General features: G+C 39.0%; 1 protein-coding gene across 1 annotated transcript; it reads left to right on the forward strand.

Moving 5' to 3' along the window:
- Positions 1-638: 638 nt before the first annotated feature.
- LOC145058073 (uncharacterized) lies at positions 639-1,676 on the forward strand. Its single transcript, XM_079005996.1, has 2 exons — positions 639-1,254; positions 1,369-1,676. Exons 1-2 carry the CDS (start codon positions 639-641, stop codon positions 1,674-1,676), a joined length of 924 nt encoding a protein of 307 aa, XP_078862122.1.
- The last annotated feature ends 12,149 nt before the right edge of the window (positions 1,677-13,825 follow it).

Raw genomic sequence — 13,825 nt, forward strand, 5'->3', positions numbered from 1 at the left:
TGGTATTAACCCTTTACTTTATGCAACTAACTTTTATTTATGCATATTAACATTTAAATTATGCAACTAACTTTTATTTATGTATACTAACATTTATTTATACATGTCAATATTTATTTGTTTCTAATTAATAAAATTATACAAAGTAAAATTATATACTAATTTAAGGTGTTATTGAATGATTTATAAAATACATATACATACACACACACACACACACACACACACATATATATATATATATATATATATATATATATATATATATAGACACACACACAGACAACGGCTATATATATGCAACGATTATAAACAGCAAAAACAACAGCTATTTTTCTACTATAAATAACATCAATATAATATTTCTTTCTACAAAAAAGGAGTAAATTCTCTCACTTTTCAAGGTTATTAAGATCAAAATGATTCATCCAGTTGTAATTCTCGCAACTATAATGACTATAGCACTTAGCTTCCTATTTTTCAATATCACGCCGGATGTATTTTATCCTGATTTATTTTATCCTTTCATAGTCTTGTATGGGATGATTCTTTTCTCGCTTCTGTTTTGTGCAATACATATTGAAATAAATGGATTTTAATTTTCATCTTGTTATTTTGTTTAAATTTATAGTTACAATATGTCCAACATTGCAAAGCTCGAGTTTACAGCACTTGAAACTAGTAGGAAAAACTATGTGCCATGGATGATAGATGTAAAAATGCATCTTGAGTCTATGGGAATCTCAAATGCTATACATGAATTTAATAATTGTTTGGCACAAGACAAGGCGAAAGCACAAGTTTTCCTTCATAAGCATATTGATGAAATGTTAAGATTTGAATATCTTGATGTTAATGATCCAAGTGTTCTCTGGAATCTCTTGAAAGAAAATTTTGATCATCAAAAGGAAGTTATACTTCCAAATGCTAGAGATGAATGGAGAACAATGAGGTTTCAAGACTTCAAGAAAGTAAATGAATACAACTCAGCTTTATTCAGAATATGTTCACAACTCAAGTATTGTGGACAAGAAGTTACTGATGAAGATATATTGGAGAAAACGTACTCCACATTTCATGCAACAAACATTAACTTGATGCAACAATATCAATTGCAAAAGTTCATAAAATATTCTGAATTGAATACATGCCTACTTGTTGTAGATAAAAACAATGAGCTCTTGATGACAAACCAAGAATCTCGTCCAATGGGATCAGTAGCACTTCCTGAAGCAAATGCTACAAATATTGATGGTTATCGAAACAATACACGTGGACGAGGACATGGTCATGGTCGAGGATGAGGTCGTCGCTATTTTAATTGAAACCAAAGACATAATCAGAACCATAATTTTGTTCGCGAACAAGGTAATAATCGTGGTCATGGCCAGAAAAGAAATAATTACCAATCTTTACAAAGAAGCAATATCCATATACAAGAAAAGCCCAAAGTAGCAAGGCATGATGTTGGCACATCACAAAAATCTGATGGTTCATATTATAGATGTGGTAGCACAGGCCATTGGTCAAGGACCTGTCGCACACCTGCACATCTTTGTCAACTTTATCGAGAGTCCATTAAAGGAAAAGGAAAAGAAGCAAACCTCATTGATAATGTTGAATGCACTCCGCTAACTGTTGTTGATTTCTGCAATGACATGGAAGACATAAACTAAAAGATTATGTTATTGCTCTTGAAAACATGTTTTTTCCTTCCTTTGTTTTTCATGTAATGTATTTCCTACAATAAATGAAGTTTCTTTATAATATTTATTGTGATTATGTTTATTGGCTTATTATTTCTTTCATATGTGAAGTTTAATATGAGTCCAACTGGAGCACAACACCAAGAAAAGTTTGGAGATCTTTGCATAGAAGATAGTGGTAGTACGCATACTATTTTGAAATCAAAGAAATATTTTTCAAAATTAGTGCCAACAAAAAAAGTCATACATATAATATCAGGTCCTGCAGACTTGATAGAGGGGACTAGAAACGCCCAATTTATATTACCAAATCGTACAAAGTTTTGTACAGAAAATGACTTATTTTCTCCAAATTCAAATAGAAACTTACTAAGTTTCAATGACATATATTTCAAAGGATATGACACAAAAACTGTGACCATTGAAAATAAGAAATATATGTATATTATAGACAAAAACCATGTGCTTGAGAAACTACCAACACTTGATTCCGGTATGCATTATACATATGTACATGTGATTGAATCAAATATGGTAGCCAATGAAAAACATTGTGATCCTAGGACATTCAGTTTATGGCATGATGGGTTGGGCCACCCAGGATTAACAATGATGTGAAGGTAATTGAGAATACGCATGGGCACCCATTGAAAGAACAGAAGTGTAACGCCCGTAGATTAGGGCTAGTCAATTTACAGACGATAAGCATAAAAAAATGACTTTTTGATAGAAGATTATTTAGGATGAATAATCTTAACTAAGTTATAGTATATGTTACAAGGATTCCGTACATATAAAGAACGCCGAAATCCGAGTTATAACAAAGAAGTTATGACATGTCGAAGTTTCGGGATAGAACCGGCACGACACAGCGCGACGTAAATAGTGAATTTACATTAGAGCAATATTTGGCGTTAGCGATCTAAATGAAAGTCGTGGAATACATTAAACCAAGAGCTTGCATAAAAAGAACGTCTAAATCTGACTTCGTATGAGGAAGTTATGATTTTTCGAAGTTTCAGCATTAACAGTATGCAGCCTGAAATCCGAATATTAGCTCGAGCGGTTTTATCCTACACAACCTAAACGAGAATCGAAGATCTCGTTAATAGTAGCTTAACGAGAAAAAGACAGACGAAAATGGAGTTCAGATGAAGGAGTTATGAATTTTGAACTGAGATTTCCTGTCCCGACCTACTAAAAATAATATATTAAAATTAAAGTCAAAATTAGCCGATGAAGTCTAAATGAAACTTGTAGATCTTGTTTTTACCTACGCGTGGATATAAAGAACGTCAAAAATGGAGTTCGTATGCGAAAATTATGAATTTCTGAAGTCCGGGGCGCGAAACCCCAAAACTGTCAGAACTCACGAGGTGAACATATGTAGTTCACGAGGTGAGCCCAATTCATGAGGTGAGCATTAGTGACTCACGAAGTGAACAAATGATGGACGTCTACCAGGGCAAGTGGCCATGACGAACGCAATGACGTATCGAGCTCACGAGGTGAATATTAGAAACTCACGAGGTGAACCTAGAAAATTCACCCTATAAATAGAATTCAAGGGTCAGCCGAGTTTGGTTGCTCATCTCTTACTCTCCCACTCCCGATACTCTCTCTAAGCCCTATTTTAACCCACCGAAGCCCCGGTATCATCCCGAGACCCGAAGCGAGTCCCGAAGCCCGAAGATCCCGAGAAGTGAAATTCCCGAGCCGAAGCTCTGCCTGCGAGAAGCCAATTTTTGTGAAGATCTTCCATATCTACCGAAGAATACTACTTCTACAAGCCGTAGTGCTGTCTGATCATCTTCTAATCAAGTGAGTGTGTGGTCGCTTTCTTCTAACACATAAATATTAAGTATTTTCTATGAAATATGTGTTATGTGTATAATATAAAGTTGTTTATATGTGTGGGTGTATAGTCCCTTTCATAAACACGAGTATAATATAAGTATTGTTTGAAATGTATTATGTATATGTTTAGGTGAGTGTGTAGTTACTTTCTTCTAACACATAAATATGAAGTATTTGCTATGAAATACGTGCTATGTGTTTATATATTATTTGTCTATTTGAAATGGGCATGGAATTGATGTTTTATACAGGTGTTAAATGATTTAAATTGTGTAAGTATTTATATCTACAAAAATGTTGGGTAGAACATGGGTAGATGGGATAGTTGGTGACTATGGAGTTAGCACCTATTGTATAAGCCTTGGTGACTATGGAGTTAGTGCCTATTGTATAAGCCTTGGTGACTATGGAGTTAGCGCCTATTGTATAAACCTTGGTGACTATGGAGTTAGCGCCTATTGTATAAGCCTTGGTGACTATGGAGTTAGCGCCTATTATATAAACCTTGGTGACTATGGAGTTAGCGCCTATTGTATAAGCCTTAGTGACTATGGAGTTAGCGCCTATTGTATAAGCCTTGGTGACTATGGAGTTAGGTCCTATTGTATAAACCTTGGTGACTATGGAGTTAGCGCCTATTGTATAAACCTTGGTGACTATGGAGTTAGTGCCTATTGAGTAAACCCTGGCGACGATGTGACTTCGTGCCTATACCTCAGGTCAATCCTTAAGAATGAAGGATAGATGATTCTTGGGGTAGATCCTTAAGATAAATGGAGATAATGGGGATGGGTAATTGGGTTGATTGTTTGATGATTAAATATAATAATTATATTATTGTGGGTTGAAAACCCTATATGCGCACCAGGCTCCCAAGCCTGACCCACTTAGTTTTCTTTGCATTACAGGTAATGGCACAAGAGTATAAGTTGGTAGACTTGACGAGAGATTTTGGATTATAGATCAGTAGTTATAAATAACTATTGTAAGGTCTCTTTTATATTGTTTATGCTTTTGGTCTGTATCGGAACATGACATCCCGAGATTTTATTATTTAATGAAAATACATTTCTTTAAAGAAATGCTTTCATAATTTCTTATCATATTTTGTTTTGGGAACAAATTCCGCATTTGTTTTCTATAAAAAGATTACTCTGATTTTAAAAACAAAGCATAAACAAATCGGCCTTTTCTAGCCGTGAAATTGGGGATGTCACAAGAAGTTCCCTCAGTCCAGTAGCATAAGACCATGTACATCTTGTTTCCGTGGAAAGTTAATTATAAAACATTCTCCAATGAAAGTTGAAAGGGAGTCACCTAGATTTCTAGAAAGAATTCAAGGTGATATATATGGACTAATTCATCCACCATCTGGACCACTTAGATACTTTATGGTCCTAATAGATGCATCCAACAAATGGTCTCATGTTTTCCTATTATCAACTCCTAATGTAGCATTTGCAAAGTTTATTGTCTAAATTATTAAATTAAGGGCACATTTCCCCGATTATACTATCAAAAGAGTGAGACTTGATAATGTTGGTGAATTTACTTCACAAGCATTTAATGACTATTATATGTCTGTAGGAATTGTCATTGAGTATCCATTTGCTCATGTACACACACAAAATGGTTTAGCCAAATCACTGATTAAACATCTCCAACTAATAGCTAGACCATTGATAACGAGAACCAAACTTTCTTATTCTGCTTAGGGCCATGCAATCTTACATCATGGATCATCGATACGCATGAGACCAAGTTCATATCATGTCTAGTCTCCCCTACAACTTGCTTTTGGTCAAGAGCCAAATATATCCCATTTGAGAATTTCTAGGTGTGCAGTATATGTCCCTATTGCACCAACACAAAGGACAAAAATGGGTCCTCAAAGAAGGTTGGGAATATATGTTTGTTATGAGTCAGTCTCTATTATAATATATCTTGAACCTTTAACAAGTGAGGTTTTTACAGCATGCCTAGCTGATTACCAATTTGATGAGGCAAATTTCCCATCATTAGGGGAGAAACGAAGGTCATATAAAAGGATGTTTCATGGCATGAGCCTTCTTTATCATATCTTGACCCTCTCATAAAGCAATGTGAAATGGAAGTTCAAAAGATAATGCATTTCCAAGAAATGGAAAATCATTTGCCTGATGCATTTACTGACACGAAAAGGGTGACTAAATCATATATACCAGCTGTCAATGTTCCAGCCCGAATTGAAATTCCATATGGACAATCTGATGATAAAGTCACTCAAGAGTCTAAAACACGCCTAAAGCATGGAAGACCATTTAGTTCTAAGGATAAGAACCCACGAAAAAGAAGAGTAGTGGAAATGCACAAGATCATGAGGAAAGTGTTCCTGGAGAAACACAAAATATCAAAATTCCCCCAGGAAAGGAAGATGTTGCCCTAAATTATGGTCAAACAAATAGAATATGTGACCAAAATGAAACTGATAATATAAGTGAAATATTTTCTTATTCAGTTGCATCTAATATAATGAATGATGATCCCGAACCAGAATCTGTCATTAAATGTCAAAGAAGAAGTGATTGAGCTAAATGGAAGGAGGCTATGCAAGTTAAATTAAATTCTCTTAGCAAGAGAAAGGTTTTTGGGGCTATTATCCTCACACCTAGAGTTGTGAAACCATTAGGGTATAGATGAATCTTTGTAAGAAAAATAAATAAGAAAAACGATATTGTAAGATACAAGGCTAGGCTTCTGGCTTAATGTCACAACTAGCATTTTTGGCTAGGAAATTATGTCTTCATGTAAATCAACTCTTGCATAACTTGTAATCTAAGTTTATGTCATGTACTATGCTCATTCGAAAATCAACCATTCGAATCAAAACTCATGGGTAAAGCTCAAAACCAAATTCAATACATCTCATATACTCAACTATGAGTTTGAAACCTTAATATCCCGGTTCAAACCCAGAATGGACCAGGATCCTCTTATTGGGCCTAATGGGACAACAAACTCTCAATTTGGTTATTTTGGGTCAAGGAACCCTATTTGTGACTTAATTAGACCTACATTCATTAAACAATAGCATTTTGGGCGATAAGACTTCTCATGGACCTTATTAGACCTAAAATGTCTCACTTTGTTGTCATGGGCCTTAATGGGTCGTGAATGCTTTCTTGAATCTTAATGGGTCGTAAACTCCCTTTCCTTATCATTATTGGGCCGTAAACCCTCATATGGGCCCAATGGGCCAAAAATTTTCATGTTGGGCCACATGATTTCGAACATAACCAAAAAAAGGCCCAAACTCTTCCTTTTCTTTTCCTTCCCTCTCATTCTCGTCCCACATAAAAAAAAATGATGAGTTAAAAACTAACTTGAAGATCGATTAGATCTTTAAAACAGGTAAAATAATAAACGAGTAAACAGCAAGAACACAATAATGGATCAAAAAGTGTCGAATGATTAATCAATAATCCTCAGCAGAGCTCGATAAAGAACTTCTACTATAGAGGATTTAGGGTTTACAAGAATGATGAAGTAATAAAATGTGATCTATCGTAATCGCTATTGTCTTCTAGATCGTTTTTCTAATATGCATGCAAGCACATTAATTTATACTAAACCCTATCAGCTCACGGTTGGACAGGCCCAAACCGAAGTAACAAAACTTGGACTATAAACCGAGCCCAATGGACGCAATACATTAAAAAGTAACGCTACGCTACCCAACAATCTCCCCCTTTGCGTCAAATTGGAGCGAGATCACTACTTCTTGCTTGGGCCAGCAGCGGGAACCTTCTTCTTTACAGTTTCAAACAGACGTGAGATAAGGGCGAGGATTGTCTGTCTGAACCGGATGTACCACTATATCATATCGTCAAAATATTTGATATCATCCGCTGTATTTTCCTTGCATCTGTGGATGATCCCCAGCACAAGCTCTAGACAAGCAGTGGTATAAAGATGTTTATCAGCTAAGGCAAAGAGACATTTTTGTCCTTCACTCCTAGTGAACATGACAGAGTTTCGCCTCAAGTCAATTTTTCCCATCTTCATCTGGTTTAGATCACTGGCCGAGCCAACAGGAGAGATCTTCGGTTTCTTCTTGAAGACAGTTGCAATCTCCTGATCCATCAGTGCGACCTCCATGATATAGCACACCAACATCCTCTTGAGATGGTCAATGATAGGACCATATTCTGCTTCGTTGGTCAGAAGGATGTTGTGCAGAACAATCCAATCATGAGGATTGAGGTTCGGTAGATCTGCTAAAGAAATGGCATGTTCGGTTTTTGCAGATCCCCTGAGCACCTTGAAACGAACATTGATAAACCTCCCTTCAGTGTATGGTTTCAGGACCCGAACGTTGATGATCTTCTGAGCGCTCCAGGTTTGATATTGAGGTTGAGCAGCCTTCAGATAGAATTCAATCAATTCCCGATCAACCTCCGGATGAGGATGAGGAAACTCAGCAACGTTGGCGAAGGCGTGAAAGGTGAACTCCTTTCGGGTAAGCGGCATGTCGAACTGAGAGTCGACAGAATTGTAACAGTCAAATGAGATGACTGGTTCAAGCCACAAGATGCTCGGGGTGTCGATTGCCTCCTTTATCATTCTCTCTCGAGTCCAAGCAGGAAAAAGAGTTTTCCTACTCTCGAGGAGGTCGTGGGCTTCTTTCTTTTTGTGTTCAGCTTCTTCAGCTTCTCTTGCCACACGAACATTATCATCTTCATCATTGCGTCGACTTTTGCATTTCAGCAAGTCAGCAATGGTTTCATTGTCTTCTTCCTCTTCTTCCTCAGCAATTTTCTTGCCTTTATCCTTCACACCCGAACCAGAGGCTTGGCCTACAGGAGGAGGTTCGGTTGTGTGAGTTGCCTTTGAGGAATGAGGTGGTTGCGATCCAGACTCTTTTTCTCCCCCTTGTTTTGGATTGGACACGAAATCGGGTAGCCCTTCAATTTTTCTTAACAGATCCAGGGCAGGAGCGAGCTTTTCTGCAAGGGTACGCCTCACAGAATGATTAAGGATCGGATCATGTGGTTCGAGGATGTTAGATATTACTGAGTGGACATCCGAAACACACGTCTTGATGACCTCCCTTTCGGACCGAAGAGTGTCAATCTGTTGTTGAGAATTGGCAAGTTGAGCACTCTTGACCTTCAGGGAAGTGGTCTTCTTGGCCAAAACATCCATCAATGAGTTCTCAGCAGCCAGATCCTCTTGGAGTGTAGAGAGGCGCTTGTCAATAGAGGTACGGAGGGCAGAGGTGTCGTCTGTCAGAGATTGACGAAGTGTGGCAAAGGACTGCAACTCTGTAGAGACAAACGTGGCCAACTGTTGAACAATTGGTTCCAACGTAGTCTTGGTGGCATCTGCACTCTCCTGTAAGGACTTTAACAGGGTAGAGGCATCAGAGAATAGTTTATCGACTTTTTCGGTCGCAGCCTCACAGGCTTTTGTTGAGGCATCAATGGCGGCAGTTGCAGAAGCGACCAAATCTTGCTGAGCCCTGGAGAAGGCATCAACAATCTTCTGAAGAGCGGCTTCAGAGAGGGATGATTGAGATGTGGAAGAGGAAGCAATGAGCAAGTCGACCTTGTCATGTAGCTCCTTAAGATGCTTCTTTGTGACCGGAGCGTCATCGTCATCGTCACTCTGCACTTGAAACGGACTGTAATAGACCGAATCAAATGTCATGTTCTCCCCGCCAAGGAAAGGGTTATCTCCGTCAGAGGCATGACCAGGAGATGGTGGTGGTGGTGAAGCTGGGGGTGTAGTGGTATGAGTAGGTTCAGGTTGGGTGGTTTCGGGTGTAGGTGTAGGTGTAGGTTCGGTTTGTGTTTGAGTAGGGGTAGGTTCGGGTGCTTTTTGGGTTTCGGTTGCAGGTGGAGGTTCGGTTGCATCGGTATGAACCCCCGTATCAGATACGTTGGTTGTAACCTTTGCAGTGGATGTTGTAGCATCAATGAAAATAGGTGGTGGCATAGGGATTGAGGTGTTTGGAATGTGGGTAAAGGGGTTTATGGTGGGAATGGAAGGAGGAATTGTTTGAGTAGGAGAGGGAATTGGAGAAGTATGGATTTGCATTTTGGGGGTAGGTGATATGGGTGGTGTGTTGCCCCTTGTAGGTGAGTTGCCTCTTGGAGAGTTGTCAGAATCCGAACTCTCACCCTCCGACTCACTTGAAGAGGAAGCGATAATCAGCTTTCGCTTTGGTTGTGTCTTTCGCCTCTTCTGCTGCGGGGACTGAGCAGCTTTAGTGGGTTTCCTCTTCCTAGGAGAAGGGCCTTTAGCCCCTTTGGCTACCTGTTTCCCTTTGTCTGCCTTCTTGCCTCTAGGAACAGGCTTATCGGCATCGTGAATCGATTTCAACATCTCCGGCTTGAGATCCCTCGGACCAGACCGCTTGAACTCTTTGTAGGTCCGGATGATCTGCTGTCAGCTGGAACGTCAGCGTACATGGTTTCCGGAATGGAACCATGGAATGGGAATTTAGATGCATCTGAGACGATGATCTTCGTGGTATGAAAGGTACCAATCGAAGACATCGGTGCATCGGCAACAGTGGGGACATTGTGCTTGTCCATCCCCCACTTCGTGATCAAGGTCCAAAACCTGGCATACGACACCTCTGAATGCCGTGAAGAAGAAGATAAACTTTGGATGAGTTGTTGCCAGAGAACAAACCCATAGTCGACATTAATGCCGTTGTAAACACCATACAAGATGGACAGGAACAGTCGACTGGAACCATCTGAGCCAGAGCTTCTTTCGGAGAGACCTTTGAATAGCATAGTGAACATCCCGTTCCACTGTGGCGGCAGGCATGACTTCTTGAACTTGGCGACGGAAGTAAGCACCTCCGTGTATCCCATATTGTAGAACATGTTGAACAGATGCCCCAATGGAATCGTCTCTGGATTAACCCTTGTTGGATCAGCTTCAAACCCTATCAGAGAGCAAAAGCTTTGCTTGGAGATAGATGCTTTATGATCAGAAACGTCAAAGAAAATCCTGTCGACCACTTTGTCGTAATGAGCAGTCGCATAGATCTGCGACAGGAATTCCATGGGCACTGATTCCACCCGTGATAGTGCAGGAGCAATTGGCAAATACTTCAAGCACTCGATGATAGCAAACATATAGGAATCATAGACATGAGGGGTTAGATCGATAATGAGGCATTGTTGAGAGCGAATGGGAAGAATGTGAGAAGTAGCGTGCACAGAGGATGAATCTGCCATTGTTGAAGAGAGTGAAGAAGATGATGAACAGTTAGGGTTTAGGGAATTCTTGCGCTATGGGATTCTTGATTGCAGTAAAGAGGTAAATGGTAGATGATGTCGCTTTTTATATTGGGGTTTAAGGAGAGAGAAAGATCTGCCCAAATCTTCTGTCGAAATACCAAGAGTTTTCCGGAGTGTGACTGATGCGTGACAGTTGGGGAACCGATGATTACGCATGAAAGAGAGTGTCAGATTCCGAAGAACACGCCTCCCATCAAGTGTCGTTTCTGATAAACCGTTTCAAATTCACACGCGCCTTTTCTGTGCTTTTTAGAGAAGAATCGTTTCAAATTCGCACACGCGTCTGCGACGTCATTTGGAGATTGGACGTTTCAAATTCGCATGCGTTCCCTTTTTACTGCCGTTTGAAATCAAATCAATTAGACTCCCGCCTGAGTCAGCAACCCTTCATCTTATCCCTGTAACGGCATCTTTTGTATAATACGCCCACGTGGATTAAAATTGACCATAGAAATTAATCAACCACCAAGCCAATGAAAAAGCCTGTAATTATTAGAACCAGAATTTTGGAAAATCAAAGATTTTTGTGAGAAGGGTGTAAAAGAAAAAGAAATAAAACAAATCTTTTTAGGAAAAAGTGTGATGTCAATAAAGACACGAAACAAATGATCCCGGGCACGAATCTCTTCCTTCAAAGTCAAGAGAGACCTTAAAGTGTAAATGTGGTTTCCCGTAGAATAACGATCAAACACCTTTTAAGAAGTGTTGAAAGGCTTCTTTTAATTAAGGTTTTTAGGGTGGCTTAGCTTTGATTCATCAATCCTAATCTTGAAATAAAATAGAAAGTGAACAAAGTACTTGTGGGACCGGTGTAGTCTGTTGAACAAGTAGGTTTGAAATAATTTTAAAGTGGCGGGGAAATATAAAATCTCAACAAAAATTAAAAACTGGATCCCAAGGGAAGAAATGTTATGGTTTGTAACAATTTCATAGGAATCACACAAAAGTAAAATTTGAGACTCCATGAGGATACGTCCGTCAATTCATTAGTGAAAACTAGAGCAAATTAATTGTTCACCGTCAATTCAGATTGGGTATTGAATTTTGGGTTTCACTCAGCTCGTAGTGGCACGAAACTAAGATCATAAACACAGTTTTTGAGTAACCATAAACCTCAGTGGTAATTTCTGAGAGTCTCAAGGGTTACGTCTGTGAAACGAATTTAATGGAGAAATGCAATAGAGATGGTGTAAGAAATCAAAGTACCTCTGCTTTAAAAAATAGGACTAAGCAGAAAACTCTTATCCCATGTGAGAAGAGAGTTAGGTAGCTCACGATTAGAATAAATGAGATAGCCTAATTGGGAAGACAAGGTTTGTGTAGACCAAGTCATTAAGGCTATTATTCAGAATCTGATGAGGCTTTGGGCACATACAGCAGCATGCTTCTAGGGACACTTAACTAGTTCAATCATTTCGCCACACAAATAAAAAAATAAAGAACAAAATATTTTTGGAGTTTTTGATAGTAAAATAAAATAAATGATTAAAAAAATAAAAAAGAAGACTGAGAAAGAAAATAAAATGATAAAAAAAACTTTGGAAACGAACCCGAGCGTTCGGTTGATTTCGGTTTTGAAAAATTTTTAAAAACCGAACCCGAGCGTTCGGTTGGTTTCGGTTTTGAAAAATTTTGAAAAACCGAACCCGAGCGTTTGGTTGGTTTCGGTTTTGAAAAATTTTGGAAAACCGAACCCGAGCGTTCGGTTGGTTTCGGTTTTGAAAAATTTTGGATAACCAATGAACTTAGACTTTCAAAAAGGAAATGCTTTTGACAATAAGATAAACAAGTTTGTAAAACAATTGTACATGAAATTGACAACCAAGAAAACTACCGTTAATTGATGAGCGAAAGGCAGATTATTCAACCGAACCCGAACGTTCGGTCTATTTCGCTTCTTACATTTGAGTTGGAGAGGTAGTTTGTGGTACTGACTCTGATTCCATCATACCTAGCCCTTGTAGAATTTTGTTGAACGACGCTTCAGGAAGGGCTTTGGTGAAGACATCAGCCAGTTGATCAGTGGTTCTAACAAAGTGAATTTCGACGTTTCCATCTTCCACATGATCTTTAATGAAGTGATACCTCAGTGCTATGTGCTTAGTCTTGGAGTGTTGCACTGGGTTATGACAGATCCTAATTGCACTTTCAGAGTCACAATATAGTGGGATCTTTTTCATATTGAGTCCATAGTCTCGGAGTTGACTTTGGATCCAAATCACTTGAGAGGTACAGGATGCAGCTGCAATGTATTCTGCTTCAGCTGTAGACAAAGATACACACGTTTGTTTCTTTGATTGCCAGCTAACCAACTTCCCATCAAGGAATTGGCAGCCGCCCGTGGTGCTTTTCCTGTCTAATCCACAACCTCCAAGGTCTGCATCTGAGTAGGCTTGAACGAAGAAGCCCGAGTTGGATGGATACCATAGACCTAAAGAGGTAGTTCGCTTGAGATATCGTAGAATGTTCTTCACTGCAAGCATGTGAGGTTCGCGTGGGTTCGCCTGAAATCTAGCACAGTAACAAACAGAGAACATTATATCAGGCCTGCTAGCAGTAAGATACATCAGAGAGCCGATCATCTGGCGATAGTTTGTAATATCAACTGCCGGTTTATCCAAGGATGGAGTGAGCTTGGTGCCGAATGCCATTGGAACTTTGACCTTTGAATCTCCCATCATGCCAAATTTTTCTAGAAGAGTCTTCGTGTAAGCTTCCTGATTGATAAAGATGCCTTCGGGTCCCTGTCTAATATTTAAACCAAGGAAAAAGTTAATTGGACCCATTGAGCTCATCTCAAATTTAGTCTCCATCAGCTTTCTGAAATCAGCCGTTAAGCTGGGATTCGTAGAGCCAAAGATGATATCATCGACGTAAATTTGAACAATCATAAGGTGGTTACCTTCCTTCTTACGAAAGAAGGTTGGGTCAACCGAACCTTGTTTGAATTTCGACATCTTTAAA

The sequence above is a fragment of the Lactuca serriola genome, chromosome 6, assembly GCF_051521515.1.
Source record: "Lactuca serriola cultivar US96UC23 chromosome 6, Lser_US96UC23_V15, whole genome shotgun sequence".
NCBI classification, from domain to species: Eukaryota; Viridiplantae; Streptophyta; class Magnoliopsida; order Asterales; family Asteraceae; genus Lactuca; species Lactuca serriola.